At 36.2% G+C, this 21,462-nt stretch overlaps 1 protein-coding gene and 1 long non-coding RNA gene across 4 annotated transcripts in view; one reads left to right on the forward strand and one right to left on the reverse strand.

Annotated features, from left to right (window-relative positions):
- The window catches only part of CBLB (Cbl proto-oncogene B), a 126,640-nt gene that overhangs the window by 20,671 nt on the left and 84,507 nt on the right, over positions 1-21,462 (reverse strand). For all 3 annotated transcript variants that reach the window (XM_086883214.1, XM_086883213.1, XM_086883215.1), the window contains 6 exons: positions 20,342-20,429; positions 17,928-18,059; positions 14,018-14,221; positions 6,113-6,298; positions 3,232-3,591; positions 1,315-1,409 (listed from right to left, as the gene is read on the reverse strand). In XM_086883214.1, the coding sequence (XP_086739340.1) occupies positions 1,315-1,409; positions 3,232-3,591; positions 6,113-6,298; positions 14,018-14,221; positions 17,928-18,059; positions 20,342-20,429 (1,065 nt within the window). The remainder of the gene's footprint in view (positions 1-1,314; positions 1,410-3,231; positions 3,592-6,112; positions 6,299-14,017; positions 14,222-17,927; positions 18,060-20,341; positions 20,430-21,462) is intronic.
- On the forward strand, positions 3,485-9,228 carry LOC147654377 (uncharacterized). Its single transcript, XR_015285071.1, has 2 exons — positions 3,485-3,865; positions 5,775-9,228. It is a non-coding gene; the product is annotated as an uncharacterized LOC147654377 (long non-coding RNA).

A 21,462-nucleotide genomic window follows, 5' to 3' on the forward strand; every position in this document is an offset into this window, starting at 1 on the left:
GCTACATCTGGAAATATTTGAGAAAAAAAAAACCGGGATTCACATGAAGTGGGATGTTTTTCCATTAAATGAAATACAAAAATAAGAATATTCCCCTCTTCAGATTTGCATTGTGTTATGAAATAAGTAGACTAGAAGGGCACTGATTACATGAGGTATCCAACTGGTACTCCTCTGAGACCCCATCTCCATCAGGTTACACTCTGACATTTAATTACAGGTATGTCTGGATAATATACTAAATTTTTCTTCTGAACTTGCAGTAGGCATGGAGAATTTCACCTCAGCAATTGCTTCACCTGAGAACAGGCTTCTAAATAAAAAAGTCAATGCTTGACTGCATCTTTATTGTAGCACTCAGGAAGAAAAAACCCAGCATATTAATAAAGTGCTGAAATATATTTGACTTCTATATTGAAGCTAACTGAACACAAAAATGAAATAAGTTCGGGACTAATATGAACTGACTGTCCAATTATATTATTTAAGAGCAAGAATCACAAGCAGAACATTGGAAAGAAGTTGTAGGACAGCATTATTGTGACATGCTCCAATTTCCTTACAAAAACACAAAAAAAATGAAAAACCACATTATAGGAGTTCCAAGATTTTGACTTTAAATATATCTTGTTCTGTACAAAATCCTGTGTCATTCAGAATCTGAAGATACTTGCTGTGACAGCAACATCTTTATTTAAAAAATAAACAGTCATTTTACTGGAAGACTAACAGTAGTCTGCAATTGAAATGACAAATCTTCCCATATTCTGGAACTCAGGGAGGTTGATCATATTTAAAATTATATAAAATGGTTTTGGTGGCTTGTTTTTCAGCCGTAACAAATAAGAGATGATAGTGTGAACCCCGGATAAGGCTCCACATACTGAAAGCCCAGAAAGACTGACTAGATTAGGGGTAGAACAGTGACAGAAGATATTTTTTAGCCCTAGCACTTTCCCTAGAATCTGTCATCTCCTGCAATAAATAGCTCTGACCACACTTCTCCTGCAGTAATAGAAGCCAAACCAGACAGTATCTGCTCTCACTGCCAAATGCCTGTGAGCAAAATCTGCCACAATTTATCCTCTCTCCCTATACAAACATGCTGTGTTCAATTAACATTAGGACTGCTCCCACTTAATCAATACCATTTACATTTCCTTAAGGAAAAGGCACATTAAAATTAATGGAAAGCATATCAAATTGTATTAGTTAATTTCTTTCTTTTTCTCATTTTTCCTTTTAGCACCAGAGAGTTGGTGCTATTATCTAATATTAATTAGCATTTTTCTTTTATAGATAAAGTTAACTTACTTTATACTAGGGATGACGGAGCCAGCTGGAAGAGGGGGTGAAAGCCGTGGAGGGACATCATATTCTTCATTTATTAGATGACCATTTGAAAAAACCTAAAAATCATACAAGTATTACAATGGGTATCTCCTTCTGTCACCATGGATATTCATCAACTAAGTATTACACAGCAGACTTTGAGAAGCCTGTGGATAAAGGCTTTCCCAGGAGTTCACACCACAGAGCCTCAGTGAAGTGAAGTCTCAGGCCTGCTTCAGCTCAGCCCATTTCGGAGCTGTAGAACATGTTAGTTTAAAACTCCACCAAATGAAGTTTAACTTGACAGTTACTAGAGAGACACCCAGTTACAGATGAACTGCTTGGGGGAAAATTAACATTTCCAGATCAAAGTGAGAGAGATGAAATGTAATGGCAAAGCAACAGGTACATCATACTGAACATATTAGTTATTAAAACTGTGACACAGTGCCTGCTAGAATCCATCCTCTACCCACAGGATTGTCTTCCCAATTCTCAGCCTCTACCAATAGCAAAATGTTTATATTAGAATTGATGTAAGAATCAGGGAAGAAAATTCATTCCTTGTTTCCCTCATGAATGTAAATACAGCCTGAAATTGTAATTCAGGGTTGCTTCTGCTAATCAAATGGTTTAGATCTACAACCTGAAGATGACAGTTCAAGAAGTACTTGGTTAAAGACACATAACTTCTCCAGACTACACTTCCACACTGACTGGGTACTCTAATTTGAGAAGCAGACACTCCAACAGCTTAAATGCTAGACCACAACACGAGTGCCACATGAAGGTACAGTTGAGGATAAAAACCCAGAATCTATCCTTTGAAAATCAGAAGAAAGCCTGCAGCATTTTAAACAACAGCCTAGTTCTATGTAAAATGTTGGTGCTTACCCTCAACGCTAAGCATTATATAATAATAATTTAATTATATATAACATCCTAAATGACTTAAGTACCCTTCAACACACGTCAACACCCCTTATCAACAATAACTGAATTTCAGTAACGTACTTTCAAAATAACCAAAAAACCCATATATACATATTGATATCTATCTGTACCTTCATCTATACCTCTATATATATATATATATCTATATATGGGAAGATATTTGCTATATATATACACACACACAAAAATGAATTAACTGGAGATACAAAGGTTTAATAGCCTGTGGTCTTGAGAAAAGCAAATAGATGAAAAAAAAAATTTCTAACAACCATTACTTAACCACAAATCCATCCATCTAAGCAAGAGCTATGTAGTCTTGTGCAATCTATGTAGTCTTCAAGCTAAGAGAGCAGCTTTGAGTTACTAACCTCTATGAATAAATTACTGAGCTGCTTTGATAAAACTGATTAGAGCAGAACTAGGAATTTTTTCTTAGGACATCACCATTTGATCTCCTTTCAAAGCTAAGCCTGACCAGCTGTAAATGGCTTTGCAAATGCCTGAAGCTGCTAAATGACAGCATTCACCTCACCTACAACAGAGCTAACTGGAACGTCTACTATTCCATCAGAAATGCACACACAGTTTTGGCATATGACAGTTCCAAAGTGGACTTGAGATGCTATGTAATTACAGCACACAGGGATACGCTGTTGTCGTGGATAATTTGCTACAAGAATATAGCAAATCTAGAATATTCTCTCAAAGATATTTTTAGAAGGTTTTATATGAAAATTGTAACTCAGACCCTCGTGTACTGTTGCTTTACAAATTACAGTATTTAACAAATCATTTCTTTAAGAGCAGCTTATTATTAAGTATCAACAGAAAAGCTTCGGAAACCACAAATCAACACTGGCCGATATACACAGCGCGTTAGCCAGCGCCAGACAATGCCGCAGTAGGTGTGAATTTATGGTTCGACAGCCAGTCCATCACAAATACCTTGGCACCTTCTGCAGGCAGCTCGTGTCGCCGGTGCTTCCTCACAAAGCCCTGCTCAGAGCTCACGCGGCCGTGCCTCCCGTTTGAAACGGCGGTCAGTCCTGCTTTGGGCGAAGCGTCGCCCGCCCCGCGGCAGCCCACCAGCTGTCCTGTCCCGAACACGTCCCTGGGACACCAGGCCTCGAGGGGCAGGGGCTGGTCCCTGGCAGGCAGGCTCTCGGGCTGGGGCAGGTGCCGGCCGGCCCTGCTGTCCGGCAGCATGGGGGGAGGCCGCTCGGGCGGCGGCGGCGGAGGGTCCCGCAGGGGAGGTGGCGGCGCTGGCAGAGGTTTGTCCTGTTTCCTCACCATGCAGGGCGAAGACTAAACAACATGGGAAGTTACGAGAAAAGAAAAAGAAAGGTTACACGGAGGCATAAATGCTGCTCGTGACCAAGAATGGCTTTATCATTTCTGACGGAGACATTTTCTTGTCAGGAGGTTGAATGCAGGCCTTGCCGGCATTCCGCAGACAACCAGGCCCTTCTTCAGAAAACATGCCCCCATTTCTGATGTCACATGAGTAACCCAAGCGAGGAGTGGGAAGCAGAAAAGACAATTAAGTCAAGCAGATTTATTTGACCCATAGTTCTTTCCAGTATCCTTTGCTTTGATCACTTGAACCGCTTACTCATCTGTGGAAATGAATTCTGTGGAGTGTTTGGAAAAAACGGGCTTCCTCATATGGAAAAGTGTGTTGAAAAACCCAAAATCCCAAACAAAATAAAATCCCAGAGGAGTAACTCACTGATAGCAAGTGAGCACATAAAGCAATGATTACAGAGCAAGGGGAAGAAGAAACAATAATTTCATTTTTAATTATATACCGAGGAATGACTCCAATCTTTACATGACATGTACTGTGTTAGAGTACCAAATCTGTTTGAACTGCATTCAGTTTTTCAGGTAGCAGCCTAATTAGTTTGTAGTTTTACTTGCAATTAGCTTATCTGCAAGCAACATTTGTCAGAATACCTGCTTTCTAAGAACTGAATTACATCATAAATGGTTGAATGTGGTCTAAAATTATGTATGCTAATACTAAATAGCTGAAACCCACGTTATCAGGAAAAAAACCTCACAGCTGCACAAATCTGAGCACAAATCTGACAAAACTAAAACATTTTCATTATGACTGAATTAATAATGGCAATTTACAAAGTAACACCTGGGCCAGGTCTTTACAAATGTTTTATCTCCAGCTACCATAAGGAATACAGGGAAGATTATTTCCCTGGGAATGTATAATTTTCTTGGACTTTGGTAAGCCTGCATTTTATTATCATTTAAAGAAATGGAGGTCACTGAACTTTTTAAAGTAAGAACAGCATTTGCTCTCACTTCACTGGCTAGCTCAGCACTACTCTTCAAGCAGCACCTAAACACATCACTTGAACAGAAAATAAAGTTATTCTACCTACAGACCCATGCATTTTAAAAGGAAATAAACTAAATAAAGAAGTGTTTAACTCACTTACTAGTCAAGTAAAATAGTTATTTCCATGGTCAACAAAGGAAAATAATACCCTGATCCAGATTTTTTGTTATACCTTATACTTATAAATTACAGTTTTTAATTTGAGCAAAACAGAAAAGTTGTGTGATTTTTTCCTGAAGGAGTAGTTTTGGCAGGACTAAATAGTATTTTTTTTTCTCTGAAATATAATTTTGTTTAATGTATGAGACTATTCTTGGTTGCCCCCGTTCTGCTTCCCTTGCACCCCACAAATTTATATTTTTACAGGAAAATTTTCATGTAAAAAAAGCATTTTCAAAAAATTAAAGCAGCATTAATGTTATTCTTGGTTTGCTTTTCTTTTAAAGCCATGAACTCTGCAAAAACCCCTATTGTAAAACTAATTCTTAATGGATGTGGCATATGCTTTGTGTATATCCTCAATGTGTTATAAATTCCTTTGTATAATATAAGAAGTTAAGAAAGAAAATTCAATAAACTATTCAGACTTCTATTTTTCCTTCTAAATTATGAACCAATAAGATCTTAAAAATATACTGCTTTTCAACCTTAAAGTAAAAACCTGACAAAAGAAACAAGGTACTGCAAACTGGATATGAGCACACAGGTTTCAAGTCATGTCGTGAACTTGAATTTGAATTAATCATATAAAAATGAAAAATTTTAATCTAACTCCCTCTATACAGCAATTACAATAAAACAATCAACTTGTTATAGAGAGCAACAAACAATATTTGTTCTCTTTCATACTTATTCACTCAAAAAATCATTGAATCTTCAGTATCACTAGTTTTACAGAACATAACATACAATCTTATTTGCTACCCTTGAAATTTGAGTCCTATTATATGCCATTTAAGGTTTTGAAAGCAGTGTATCTGCACATATTTTTCTTGTAAGGACACTGTGCAAATTGAACATAAATCATCATAAAAGGAAAACATATAATTTTAATGAGATAATGACCTTTAAATCTATTTTCAGGAAACTTTAGCTTCTATTTATTTTCATTAATCAGAGTTTGTTACAGAACTGATCCATTACTGCAACATCATTAAAATTCTGACCATAACCAAGTACAAGATAATCATCAGACAAACTGAAGTCATATTTGACCAACACATGCAGCCAAAAACATTTAACTATATAAGGCATTATGGAAAGAGAAGAGACTTCATCAAGATGGATGTAATCTTAAGTTTCTTTAAACTAGAAGGAATTTGGGCAGAGCAAAATCATGAAAAAGCAAAATCCATGGAAATGTTTGTAACAGTCCACTATACAAAACAAACAAGAAGCTCACCTTGGAAAAAAGCAAATACAATTTCTCAGAACTATATCCAGAAATAATGGTTCAGTACCACTTACCTTTGGTGACCCGGTTGGGCTGGCACACGGTGACCGTGCTACTCCCTTCTGAATCAGATCCAGACGGGGAGGTACAGGTGGAAGACTCAGATGTGGGATTTGCAGGGGGTCTGGAAGTGGTTTTCTTCTTTGTGCAAGAGGGGAAGATCCTGGGGAAGTCACTGGTGAATTCTGCCTCTCATTGCACTTCAGGATAGAGAAAACAAAATTGCCTTTTACCTGATGATCAAGTATACAACTTCCATTCCACAACTAAAACACTTGATGCTTAGCAGATACTTAGTAAGAGTCAATTATAATAGTCATTTTTCATAATGGACATCTGGACAGTATAGTTCAACTTGTAGTTACTGAAGAAGAACTCTACAAGTCATTTTACCTCAAAATTAAGACCTGTGTTAATTTGTGATGAAAATAAAAGAATACATGTTCCAGCAATTTGTAGAAAATCTTAACAACAGTGGCCAAACATGAGGAAAAAAACCCCATAACCCCATACCATAGCACTACTACCCTTGATAACCTTTTTATTAATAGAGAGTACTCAATCTAAAGTTCTACAAATTACTTTTAAAAACTGGACATCCATGATATTGTCTGTTATTGCTTGCTGCCCAATTTCAAATCATACTTCCATATGAAATAGAATGCATGTCTTCTGAAAATTCACCAATCAAAATCACCAGCAAGATATTCAGGAAAGAAGCAAAATTAGCAAAAAATGGAGCTGTTACAACAATAATTTTAGAATAATTTTATCATTTAAACAAATATTGAACTAATAACACAAACATTTAACATCCCCTTCCAGTGACAAATTATGATTTCTTTTTACCTGGACCTATCCTTTCAAATTCATCAGAACATAGATTACTACTCTTAATATAGGTCTCCACCCAATTTTTCAACTAGTCCCAACCCTTCATCTGGTTCAGTTTTAACAAACACAGCTCAGGCATTTGCACAGATCAGTACAAGTTATTTCTATGAACTCACAGAATGAGTTTCAGTGCCCTGTAATAAACCTGAACATCTGTGCTGCTCTGTGCTTTCCCTGAGAGTAGACACGAGTAGCTGGAAGACATTCCCAGGAAGGATCAGCCTTAGGCCACTTGTGCATTGAGGCATCCCACTGTTCTCATATCACAGCTTGCCTAAAGAGGTAAAAATGCACCCATCTTTAGGCTAAACCCCTTTGATAAAGACTTCCCCCTCTCTTCATAAGCTTTTTCTCATGAATGCTGAACATCCCATAGTGGTAACTGGAATGAGAGTAGAAAGTTCTTCAGCAAGGTAAACAAGTAAGCAACACTACCTTTCTTTATACACAATCATTGTATTAAAGAAACTGGAAACTTCATCAATTCAAAAGCAGATTGAGGAAAAGTATCTATAGCAGTGACTCCTTATCAATGCTCTGTACTACAGCTTAGTTTAATCTCCCATTCCATACAATGGATTGCTACCATATCTCCTTCAAAAATAGGAGCCACCAAAGTATTGCTGCCAACAGTGCACAAAAATGCAGGAGAGGGGGGTGAGAAGATGTTGAAAGCTGGAAGGGTAATGTGCAACTCCATCATCAGGATGATTGTTTTGCTGCTATTTAGAGTCTTACCCATTTTGTCTACGTGTGCAAGCTCAATGTCACAACTAAACATTCAAATTCAGGAGACAGAGCAGTTTAAGTTTTGTGGTCTTCATGGCTACCAGAAGTTTCTCAGTTACTCTCTTCATTGAAGAGGTAGTCTTAATACTTATATTAAATGTCTTGAATAAAGTCTTTAAATTTTGTTTCCTTTAATTGGTGAACAACCCTGTCCTTGACTGGGAGACCATAAAGATAAGCACATGAATTACTGAAGCATTTAGCTGCTCAACATTAAGGGAAGTTGAATAACAAAGTAAGATAACTATCTTGCGAGCATGCCTGAGCAACCGAAATTATCGCTATTATAAACCGAATGTCAATTCATTTTCCTTATCAGAAGGCATCTGTCAATTAAACAGCACAATAAACATTATATCATTTAATAGCATTAGTTTTCAAAGTATAGTTACAACTCCATAAAGCATTCCTGAAAGCCAAGAACCATGCAATACAATATACTCAAAGGATTGACTTCAACAGACACAAAATGAATTTATTTCCCAGATTATCTGAAATAGATAAATAAGGCAGGTCACACCTCCAAGAAGATTCAATTATTTAAAATAAATGAAAGTGATGTAGTTAAGTCACAGCATTTTTCAGTGTTGCACAACATAATGCATTTCAGTCAGTGGGGAATCATTCCAGAAGAGCAATCATATATGTGATAGGAATAGGAAACAAAGAGTAAGAGAGATAGGAAATACTGAAAACCCTTTATTGGACAGGAAACACTTGTTTGGAATTTAGAATGTTCTAACTGTCACATCATCAAAATAATTAATGCAATTTCTTGAAAGAGCAACCCAAGAGTCTCAAATAGGAGACTGCATGGAGTTGTAAAAATCCCAGCTAAGTGAACAGCACTATAGTGATATCTTCTTAAGAATATCCATCCCTGCTTCTATCTGGCAAACTTCTCTTACATGGTTCTGCTCTAAAGAATCATTAGACAAAATGATACCCTCTTCCCTCAGTGTGCTCGCTGGTTCCATCCATGTCAGACTTCCTTTCTCCTGCTGCAACAACAGTCTGGCTTTTGCAGAGACAAAAACCATAGAATATTCACATTTAAAACCCATTAATATAGAAGTTCAAGATTCTTAAACCCTGACATGCTTTTAAACCCAATGAAGCAAGCTATTTAATTTATGTGATAAACTTCTCTTTCCATCTATTCTTGGTATTTGGCTACCTATATCACATTCCGTGGATAGTAAACCACAACTAACAAAACTAAATGGAAAATTTTTGAAGCAGTAAGTGTGTGAGAAGACTTGAATTTCAGCTTACATCCATGCCTTGTTATGTCTTGTTTGAAAATAGTGATTTTTTGGTCCCCTGGACTACCATGCTATACTACAGCCACAATGCTAACAGAACATACTGTGACCCCAGAGATTTCAAAAAGGGAATTAATTACAGCCAAGAAATTAAAGAGTAACGTATCAGGCACAATAAAAAATAGAATAATTTTTTTTTTTTTTTTTTTTTAAAAAAAGAAGAAAGTTAAATAGCTGCAAGCTTCTACAAGGAAGCTTAATCCGTATCATCACTTGATGCTGAAGTAAGAGCAAAAGCTTTGCTGGGACAAACTAATAATTCCTTGTTTGGTTCCACCAATACTAGAAATAAATCAAATCTAAATATTCCACAGCAACAAACAGGTTTTCCTCAGCATTCAGTATCAGATTTCCATCATGTTCCCATTATGAAAATCCCATATTTTTCAGTCCACCTGTCTAGCTTCATCATTTGATGTGTGTTGACAAGCTAGGCCAAGAAGATGGCTGCATCTCATGTGGATACCAAGGCATTAATAGATGTACTAATATCTACTCTTTGTGGCAAATTCTCCTAAAATTTCTCTGTTTGTCACCTACTGGAGATTTCTGTGTGTTTTCTATACACTGGGAAAAAAATGTGCAACGAGAGAGAACAGTGACAAAAAGCTAAAACAATCAAGTGATTAAGACACAAACTAACTCGAATGAACTGGCAGTGACAGAAGACAGACCTTCAGCGTACAAAGGGGCTCTGCTGCACCACACAGAGACCTGTGCAATAAAGATGTAATTAAGGAGAAGAACACAGACTCCTTTGTAACAACATGGACTTCATCTGGTTGGTGTGACTGCTGCCAAAGGAAAAGCAGCTGCAACTTTGCAGTTGTACTGCAGAAGGGACCATACTTGTGTTATTCCATCAGATGCATCTGTTACTGGGATATACTGGTATCAGTTTGCCCCTAGCAGCTGTGAATTCAAGAAAAAGCCTGTTTCCAACCCTGATTCCAATTTCTAGCCAAGGTTTTTTCTGATGGAAATATTAACAGCCAGGCTATTGAATCAAGAGCTTTTAAATAGTTTTATGCCAAATAGGCACGTATGAAAAGCATATTCAACATAAATCCTAACAATTGACTCACTGAGGAATACTATTTTGCCTGTTAATGTCCTTGGAGCAACCTCAAACTGCATGAGACATCTAAGAAGGTCCAAGCAGACCTACACCAGAAGTAACTTCCTGAAGTTACTTTATTTATAATCAGGTAAGAGTAACTCATGTATTTGTTATTTCTTGTTAAGATAAGCTGTGACCTAGGTAGAGCTGTATTATCTAGGCTTAAAAACTTACACGAGGATATAAATTTACATCACTTAACACTGATGACTTTAAACATGTTTTTAAAAGACAGATTTATTCCCTTTATCATTGCTGACCCAAGAAAATGCATATGAAGGAGGGAAAAGGAGTTAGGTCTGCTAGAGTCAGCAGCACACTGCCAAGGGAATCAGTAATTAGGGGAGGCACACTGCCTCCCAGCATTTAAACCCTTCAAATACTAGTAAGTAATCACTTAAGTAAGTCACTCCAGTTGAGTGACATGATCTTAATACATTCCCACCAACCAGGTGTAGCATTATGTAGGCAGTGATACATATGTGTCAGTTCAGGTACTGCTGAAGGGAATATCTAGATACATATTTTAAGTCTTATTTTATATATTTTTATATTTCATATAATGAAATTAAAAACATTATTACCATGTATTACATACCTTCCTCCATTACCAGAAAAAAACTCAACTCAATAATAAGGAAATGAGTGAAAATAGCCTTCTCCCATATTTTGAGAGCCAAGGTCTTTTGTTGTGATTTATCAAATTTGACCTAGCTCATCTGCTGGAAGAAGCCTAGTCATGGCAAACTGTCTTTGAGCCTTGACAATTTGCTATCATTATTTTAAAGTACAGGGTGAACCAATCAATCAGGGTATTGTACATTCAGATATCTAGGAAAATAATTTCAGACATGACAGTAACACCCCAGATGGGGTAACTGCATCTACTTTTAGACAAAAGTATTTATAGACTGTGTTAATTCACTTTAAGGTACTGAAAACCTCAGACTCCTATACTGGCAGAGCCGTCTATGTTTTCATGGGATATTATTTGCATAATAATTACTTTAGGCACTTAGGAATTTAAAATTACTTGCTCTTAGCAAGAACTCCTGCACTATCCATTTTCCTTATTTTCTTTCTTTTTAAAAGAAGTGTATCAAATTATGTCTTGTACCAAGGAAAAGTGACAGAGAACTCTTCATTCATTAGGAAAATTAAATATTAAACATTATAGAATAATTAAAATACTCCACAAGAGACTGAAATGCTGTCTCGAAAAATAAAAAAAAAAAAAGCTATTTTCAATATTTACCTGAGCCTGTAATCTTTTTTTTTTAGAATGCATTTCATAATGTTTGCTTTGCTAGAATAAAAGCTGAGAAGAGGAACATTTTGGAAAATAACTGCATTTGCTAATCTGATACCACAGAGCTGGAAATTTCTTGGTGAGGAAACAATTAACAGAGGGTTTTGGCACCACTCTTCCTCTTTCTTTCATTAAGAAATATCTGAAGACAATTTGGAAATAATAGTAATAAAAAAAAAAAAGCTGATTGATGAGGCAGATAAACAGCCTAACTGCAGTGGATTTCTCCAAAGCCTCTGACAGAGCTGACCTGCTGCTACTGCTGACTCATACACAACACCTAGCAAGAATTATTCATTTTTCTTAGTGCGTATCCACTTACTAATTCCTTTAAAGAATGACAAAGGAGCTTCATGATTATTCTTTTCCTTTAAGTAATTTCAAGTCTTTCAGAGACTTAATACAGGCACTTCTGAGTGTTTCTGAGTACAGTTCACACATTAGAGTGATAAACTGCAGAACTGATATTTTTCTGATATCAAATTGAGTATTTCCACAACACATCATGAAGCCCTACAGTCACTTTCATCAGAACTTCATGTCCCTGAAATTCTCCTCTTCTAAAGGGTTTCACAGCCCAGCTCACTACTAGCCAGATTTTTTCATAGAATGGTCAGCCAGGTGACTTGACACAAATACAGCCCATTTGATTTTCAATGATTAACAGATTTATGTTGAGAAAGCTTACCACAGTCCACGCAAGAAAGTAAGAATTGAAAAATTTGTTCACTGAGATGACAAAATTACAACAGTACCAGCAGGTTGGCTGCAAGAGCTAAATTACTGTCTTTGCCACCTAACTTCCATCATTTCAACAAATTACTTTACTACAACACAGTCATTATGCAGCACCCTGTTCAAATGAACAACATTAATGACAAAGAAAAGAAAATTTCACAGAATAAAGTTCTACATAATGTCATAGAGAAAAATATAGTTTCTTTTAGCAGGCTCCAAAGATACACTGCTTAGCAGGAAAAACAAATAATGGTTAAAGAAATAGGCAAGTCTGATGAAGACATTGCTAACAAAAATAATATTTATAAAAATAAGAAACAATTCCATATTACATACAGATGACATGGCTAAGACCATCATTGCACAACCAATGGTAATAAGTTTAAGAAGTTTAAGAAAACAGTGGCTAAAAATCACCAAATGACCCAATAATTCAACAATTTCAAATAGATTTCAAGAGGCTGGCAGAGTGAAGACTTCTTTCACCGAACAATGAAATCAATGAAATAAAAATAGCAAGGCACCAAAGCACTCAAGCACTTGGTGGATACCTAAAAGAAGACTTCTTATAGTAAAACCTACTGTTCCTTCTTTTGATAGAGGCATAATGCATTTTTGCCTTATCATGGAAGTGATAGCGTTATAAAAGCCCATCAATTCAAGGCTATCTCACAGAGGTCATGCTGCAGACTGCAATTTAAGTCCAGGCAAGAAGGATAAACTGTTCCCAAGGGTAGAGCATGTTGTATTACGTACACAACACAAGAATGATTCATAAGCCTTAAGAGGTTAGGAAGGATATCAGCAGCATGTATATTAACTGACAGATACTCTCAGATATGAGGGTGAAAAATGTTTTTTTTTTTTCCTAACAAATGCAATGATAAGGAAATGGCAAAGTAAGATGTTACAAAATTAATTCCAAGGCAACAATTCAATCTGGATGACCTTAGTATAAGGTAAAATCTAGTAAATGCTCTGTCAAAATCAGTGTTGCATGCCCTTTGACAATATCTATTCCAGAGCAAAATACAGTAGTAAAAAACTATCACCATAAAATTAACTTTTGGCAATGACAGTGCTTATTTCTCAGTAATAAAATCTCCTGCAACAAAGATCTCTGAATTTAACATAGAGCATTTTCAGGACAAAAAACATCACAAAACACATCCCAAAACACAAAGCACTATGGATAATCTCAAAAATGCTTTTCCCACTTAGAGAACCTAATTCTAAAAATTACAGAAAAAAAATTATAGACAACTCACATAAACATAACTTGTAGTTAATTGTGTGCAGTATGAATTAGGCATCAAGTCACTTTTATGAAGTAATAATATTGAAAACTGTTTAGAAACTCAATTTTAATCCTAAAACATTCTATGCATGTGTACACACATATCGGAATTTTTTTCTTCTTTACAAATAAAAGCTCAGGGAATTGTCCATACAGCATAATTTGGGTAAGAGTTTCAGCTGGTGCATACTTATACTTCACCCTTTATAAACTAAGTTATCTCAGTTCACATCACCTCAGCTGAGAATATGGAATATTCTTTTCCTCCAGTTCAACTTCAGTTTTAACGCATTTGTATTGACACATTTTGTTTTTTTCAATCCAACAGCTGTTCAGTGAGATGCTGTGAGCTAAAGCATGAAGTGCAACCCCTCATTGTTTAAAGTTACAGGCAGCTTTGTTTACAAATGTCTGGGTTTAGCAGTTGTGCAGTGTTGGGAAAGTTACCTTTCGGACTGAAGCCAAACGATTCATCATTAGAGACTCTTCTCGATCATCATCATCATCCAAGTCCAACATGGGCATACTAAAGCTATCCATAATACTGCAGCACCTGGAGTTCTCATCCCTGGGATCAAAGGGATCCACAATGATTGGTTCTGTTCCTTTGATTTCACAGCGGCAGAAAGGGCAGCCTTGGCCATCTGATTCCTACAGCAAGATAAAAAAGTAGATAAATTTTAAAAAAAAGAAACAAAGCTAGCAATAATTTAAAAGTAGGACTTATACCTTACACACAGAAACATCCTCAATCAGTCTCTAAAAGCTTGTAAAGAAGGACTGGAATAAACAGGAAACAGATTAACAAATATTTAACTACAGTAAATCTTAAAATGACTGCACGTTTAAAGCTGTCTCTCTTTAAAAGATTAAACTTCACTTAAAAACAACTAATCAAAATGTAACTATTATCTCTTCAAAGCAGTAAAACAGTCTTAATATTACAGGTCAGGAAGCAACAGGATTCCTTTCAGGCTTACAATTTTGCTATTTCTTCAAGAGAAAGAAGGTGAGGTGTGTAGACAGAGATAATGCATTTTGTTATACACCTTTTATATTAACCAGAAAATATTTCTTTTTCATTTGACATTAGAAAGTGGAAGCAAGTTTAATGGCATGCAGCTCTTCTTGTAAAAACATATTCAGCCCATCACAGCTACAGCATTACCAACATTCAGAACACCTAAGGCTACAAGCAGCTTTCTTCATATTTACATAAAAAATCAGGACTGAACTACATTTTCAATAAATTATATAAGACAATGAATTATATTCACATATTATCAGAAATGAGAACTACTTGAATTTTAATTTTTAAGTCATATGTGTTCACTGATTTTCAAGCATCCATATTCTATTCCTTTTACTTATTTCAGAAATGTATTTTTTCTCATCAGAAATAAACAAAAAGCCTTTAGATTCAGACTACTAATGAACAAAAATCAGAGAAGTCTTTTCAAGCACTTATAGAAATATTTCTATCAAGAAGCACAACAGCTACTAATTACTAAAAATAAAACCAAAAGCCCACCACCAAATAAATAAAACCACAGACAAATCCACACCCAGAACCATGAAGCTTTGAGAGTTTAGGATAATTCAAAGAGAAATCAGAAATCATGTTGTGTTGTATTTACAGTCAGGTAGACAGACAGCTAAAAGGATATGAACACCAAAATTAATTCTAAACCTCCTACTGATACTGAAATATAACCAAGCAAGCACAGGTTTTTGATTTCTCAGATGCAAAAACAACTTTAACTTTCTTTCTAGCTTTATTTTTATCTTGACACTTGCCAGTCTTACTAAACTGACAGATGATTTTACAGTTTTTGGATAAGCTGTATCACAAGGCCAGATGAGCATAAATGATGTCTTCTGACATCACTCGCAGGATCAGTACTGGATTTTCATTTTGTATGGAAAGACACATCTACTCTACTTTCAGCACTGTGAGTACAACTAATTAGTCAACTTCACTACTGCAAAAAACATCTTTAGATTATATGGTCCTGCTAAAGTAGCTGTGGTCAAGTGAGCCGAAGTCCTCCCTCACTCTATACAACTCCTTACAGTTTCATTTTCTTAAAAAAAACCCCAAAATTATCAATGAGGCAACAGAGCTTTTACTTTTCAAGGCTTTCTTGTACCTGTGTTCTGCACTAGCAGTTTCCATCCTTTCTTTAAAATGTCTTAGTAACTAAAAACATCAGCAGACTTGTATTCAATAGTATGAATATATATCTGACTCACACTTGCCCATGCCCTCAAAAAGGTTATTCAAAGCCTTACAATACAGCCTATACATATGCTTTTAGAAAACATGTACTTTTCAGACAGCAGATTTCTGTGGTATAAAATGACATTTTACTCCTGTTGCATTATACAAAAAGGAAATAAGTAAACCAAGTCTTATTTGAGAGACTGAGCCCCATAGAGGTGAACAACTCAATCATCCTTAGTATTCTACGCAGATCTGATGTTGCTTACTCGAATTTTTTCTGCTTAGTGAAAACATCTGTATTGGATCTCTTGAGGCATGGCTAACGAGCCATTATGCTGCCAATTAAACAACCCACCAGAAGCTCACAACAGCTGATGCTGTTATACTATAATATTTCTTCATTGCCTCACTAATTATACAAAAGTTAAATTTGTAATGAAGTCTGAAATGTACCTGACCAATTACAGCTGGTAGCTATGTTCTGATGAAACCTGGTGCATCCAAACACGTCAGTTTTCTGAGCCTAAAATGCTTTGTCATTCTCTTCCTGAATCCCTATCCCATAACCAAGTACTGGGGATCTCAGCTTCTCCAGTCTCCAGAATCAGAGCACATCACTGGTCCAAGAGTGCAATGGGCTCTTACCACACCACAAGACACCCAACAATCAGTAGTTGTACAAGTACAAAGTAGAAGTACAAAGATTTCAGTCCTTCTGCTTAGCCCTGTCAGCTGAGCCAAAAAACAAATGAACAAGCAAACAAAGCTAACAAAACTACAGACCTTAGAATTTTTTAAGTCAATGATTTATGTGGTCAGACCTCTATGTCTGACATTCAGAATGAAACTTGAAAGAATAGAGAAAGGGTACTCCTGAAATGAGAAATATTGTTCCAGCCCAGCAGCTACTTAGTAGTGAAATAAATATACTTTTGTGGGTATGCCTCAAATGGAATTTCCTCAGAATTTCTGATCTATGGCAAATTTGAAAGATTTGTGTTTGGAACATCAAACTCAAATTTCACAAAGAACACAAAATTGGAAACCGAGAGTACTTCTTTTTCAAAAAACTTTTATTGCTAATGGAAGAAAAACTCAAATGATACTTCTGATATATCATGTTGGTTTGCCACTGAGGCTTTCTTAATTAGGTAGAAAATGTCCTAATTAGAAAAGGAAAATTATAGTAATTGAAGACATGCCACTAATGTAAGAGTGAAAACACACTGATGGAGGTGAACTCATTTAAAAATAGGTCCAAAATGCACTAGACTCAAGGATTCTTTTTATTCCTCTCACTACATTTATAAGCATTGACTGATTATTAAATGTGGAACAAAGAGAACTGGATGAACCTTACTTCTCCCCATAAAATAAAGATATGAAAGAAGGGGCAGGGATGATGCACAACTGTAAAGAGGACTTCAGACACTACTTTTTAGGTCAGCTGCCCTGAATTAAAGGTACCCATTCTCCCTTTTCCCACAGACTGGAACACCCAAGAACAAGATGGACAAAACACACCAACCTGCATCACCAGGAAGTCTCTGGGTTTTTTTGGATGTTCCATAAATGACTTTGAGAGAAGGGAGTTTCCCATCCATTCAATCTTAGTCCAACAACCATCTAAAGCCATCTAGGTGTTCCAGTGCTTTGCATGTTACTAATGTGAAACACAGGCATCCTGAAAGCTTAATTTTCCACAGATCAATACATGACACCTCTACTACTCTCACCAAAGATGTCCCCTCTCCTTATAAAATGCTGTCTAGTCACTTATCCATTCCCAGCAGCTACATGTCCTCTTTGTGCCATTTAAATACATCATCAAGTGACCTCTGTGTGACTGAATTGGCACCAAATGCCCAGCTACTGTCTGAGTAGGTACTGCACTCAGGAAATAGCTTCCACTCAGCAGCAGTCAACAAATGGTCTTGGCAAGACTACAGGTCCAGACTACAAAGACTCCTGGAGCTTTATTTTTCACAGATTCCTGGTTTGAAAAATGAGGAAGTTTGTAATTTTTACTATATACATCCTTGCACCTGGAAAAATAAACATATGCCCACATTGTAAACAGGAACGTAACAGAGAAATCCATCCTCTTCCCCACCAACTGAACTATGACAGTACCTGCCATGCTGTAAGACAAGAAGTGCACATAAGGTGTCCACAAGGCTCTATCTTCACATCTTTGTCATTCTCTGCACAGATTTTACACAGCTGAAAAGTGGAACCCATTTCACAGTACAATTCATATTGCTCCTGTAACAAAAAGAAATCAAGCAATTATTTCTTTCCAATGAATTGTTCACAAAGAATATACTTCTCCAAATACCCTGTTTTCCAATCTGCTTTATTTATTAATTAAGGAAACTCTTGCTACTGATCTAAAAGCCACACTAAGGTTACTGAATTTTTTACTTACATTTTTGCTTCTTCCAACCTGTGATATACTACAATTCATGCCAAAAAGTGTTAAAAATATCTGTGCCTATTTGATTTTATACAGAATTGTCATACATAACTGCTCTGCAAGGCACATGCCCTGCTTTTCTTCGGTTGCAGCTAAAAGAAAGAAAATGAACATATGATTCTAAGTAAAAAATGAAGTGATGAATGGGAACAAAACTGGGATTTTCATTTCTAGGTGTGAGTTTTGAAATAAGAAGATTATTGGATTGAAGACTGACAAGCAAAAGTGCTTTTTACCTACAGCAAGGATGTTGTAAGCTAAAGTACACAATCCTTGTAAAGGAAGTATGGCAACACCCTGCAGGATAACTTGGCGACAGTCATGCACAGATTATTCAGTACTTTGCATCCTTACAAGACTGACAGGAAGGCAGAACACCACCATTAGATGGAATAAATAATAGACAAAACTCAAGTCCAGAACAGTTTTCTAGAATTAGTTATTGTTGTGGAACTAACAGTTAAATGCATTTGTATTGAAATAAGCTTTTTTAGCCTTGAAAAAACAAATTTTGAAATCCTAAAGTAAGTACAATCCAGATCATGGGAAAATAACCAGCTACTGCTATGTAAAGTGAGGGGACATGAGTCTAAGAAAAAGAGAAAACAAGTGAGAGCTTGCATCTGCAGCTGTAGTCAGTCTAGTAAAGATGCTTATGGTGGAGCTCTCGCAAAGAATCCATCTGCAGCAATCTAGCCCTGCAGCCACTTTCATACCATCTTTCCATAGTTTAAGCAGGTCTAGTGACAACTTTAAACCTCTTCAGTTGCATATTATTTAAGGCAGACTCCCATAATTCAGACTTTGTTGAATTACCATCAAAGCTAGCTAATAATGTCCTCATAACTACATGTGCAGAAATAACTTGACTCATTCAATGGATCCAAAATAAAATATTATTGGCTTGTGAGGAGCGAGGTAGCCACTGACCATGTGCTGCTTCTCCTTTCTTTGAGAATAAGTGAAGATATGGGCTGCAGCATTGCTCTGAGCAACACAAATACCTGATAAGTCTCCATTACTCTTTCATTATTATCTTAAGACAGGAGGGAAAAGATGGAAGTCAGAGAAGTGGAAGTGTTCAGGTTTTCTTCAGGTAATTCTTTTTAAGAATTCTTTTACTTACAAAACAGGTATTTCTGATAATACCATAGATAGTAAAGAATACTTCTTTTCTAAAATACTTCTGGAGGTGGAATGCACATAGAGTACCCAGAAGTACACAAGATTCAGCAGGTCAGCCAGACTGATTGGAAGAAACAGAAGACCAGCTGGAGCAGCATGGCTTGTATCTAGTCTGGTGTCTTTCTTTGCACATAATCTTCCAGATGTTTTCATCAGGAAAAATGAAAAGTGTTCTGCACTGTATCCCTTAGCCTTCTAGTGTTAATTTCAGCACTATTTTTAATCAAGCATTTCTCTTGGGGTGGCTACTTCCTACTACTTGACTATCAAACATTTGCACAATTAATCACATCATTATTTAATGAGACTATAAACACAACTACATATTCGAATTTTCTCTGCAATTCTCTGCAAAGTGGCTCTGTCTAAACATTTAATCACTTCTGCTGTTTTCCATGATCTCTCTTTTGATTTGCACCATAGACAAAGAAGAAAGGAGAGAACTGGATATCCTGGAACTGATATTTCTGTGATGTATGACCCTTTCCTCCTGGACTCGCCAACCAACTGTACCATTCCTATCCAGCCTTCAAAACTATTACTTGGTCCTCATTTTGTTTCTGTATACCCCTTTGTTATTAGCAAGGAAAAAACAAACTATATGAATTTGTTACATAAATATCAGAAAAAAACTTTAATAGCTGTATGAAACACTTCCCACTGGGAAAAGGCTCACAATAAACAAAACATTCCAAGATGTGCTGTCTGCATCACCATCCACTCTACAGTTTATTACCCTGTTCTTCACCTAAGCCCTCCTATCAACACTATATTTTCAGTCTTATGAACCTATTGCTCACATTTTAATAAAAGCTTATTAATACTGATAGGTGAGATACTAAGAGAAGTGAAGACTACAAAGTAACTCAAAACTCTGCCAACATACCTGCGTGACTTTTATGTGATCGTGTGGTGTGGGCTCACATAATCCTGTCAAATCAGGGTTATAACTTCGTCCATCTGGGAACAGATAGCTGCATCACAAGAAGACTGTTATAAATATGTGCATTTCTTCAGCTTTATTAGCTAAATCATACTTACAAAATTTCAAGGGGGCAGAATAAGTGACAGTAGACATTAACTAAAATAAATCATCTTTCCTCAGCCATCTATTTTATCTTTTAAGTGCAACTAAATTGCTACATATTCATTCTGACACATGCTCAAGCGTATTTATAAAAGCAGAGGACAGATTTTGGCATCACTTGCATAGCTACCACCAGAATGCATCTGAGCTTTGATTAGCAGATAACCTTCTAGGGGAAACTCAAAAGAGAGTTATTTCACATCTTTGTTTCACAGTGAGCACACACTTCCTAGTGATTTCCCCACTGAGAGCATCATGCTCAGGACTCTATTTAGACTATTTCAACTAAAGCTGAAGAAAAGAAGGCAGCACATTTGTGTGTATCTGTATTTTGATATATATATAATATGTCACAATATTATATCTGTGCATATCTGTGTATAATATGACAAGAATCCACACTGAGAACTTCTAATGCAGACTGGATGTTAGGCAAGAACCAATGGGAGCATTTCAATCATGTGGGAAATTATCAACAGGTTAAATGATATTACAGTAACCCTATGTTGTTCTATATTCAGGTTTATGTTACCTGTAACTTGGGAACAGTTTCTTAAAGGTCATGTATTTTTATGTGATCTAATGAAAAAGTTATAAGGTACAAAAACATCACTCTGCATAAAATATTCTCAGCTTCAGTTTTTGTTTGCTCAGTTTTTGTCAGAGAGAAACACTACCAATATAAGTGTGTTTTTATTACAGGTATGAAATCAACACACCTGAAAAAAAATACTAGATTGTGTAGGACTGAGAAAAATTACAAGACTGGAAAAGATTTATCAGTCTTTTTGTTTCTAAGGATTGATCAATTGCCTTTTCTCTTTCTTTCACATTATATATATTTATATTGGGTATACCAAAACATGTATCCCAGTGAAAAGATTCTGACACCAAATATTTGTCTGTTACTTCAGCCAACC

The sequence above is a fragment of the Cyanistes caeruleus genome, chromosome 3, assembly GCF_971803275.1.
Source record: "Cyanistes caeruleus chromosome 3, bCyaCae1.hap1.1, whole genome shotgun sequence".
Classification (NCBI taxonomy): domain Eukaryota; kingdom Metazoa; phylum Chordata; class Aves; order Passeriformes; family Paridae; genus Cyanistes; species Cyanistes caeruleus.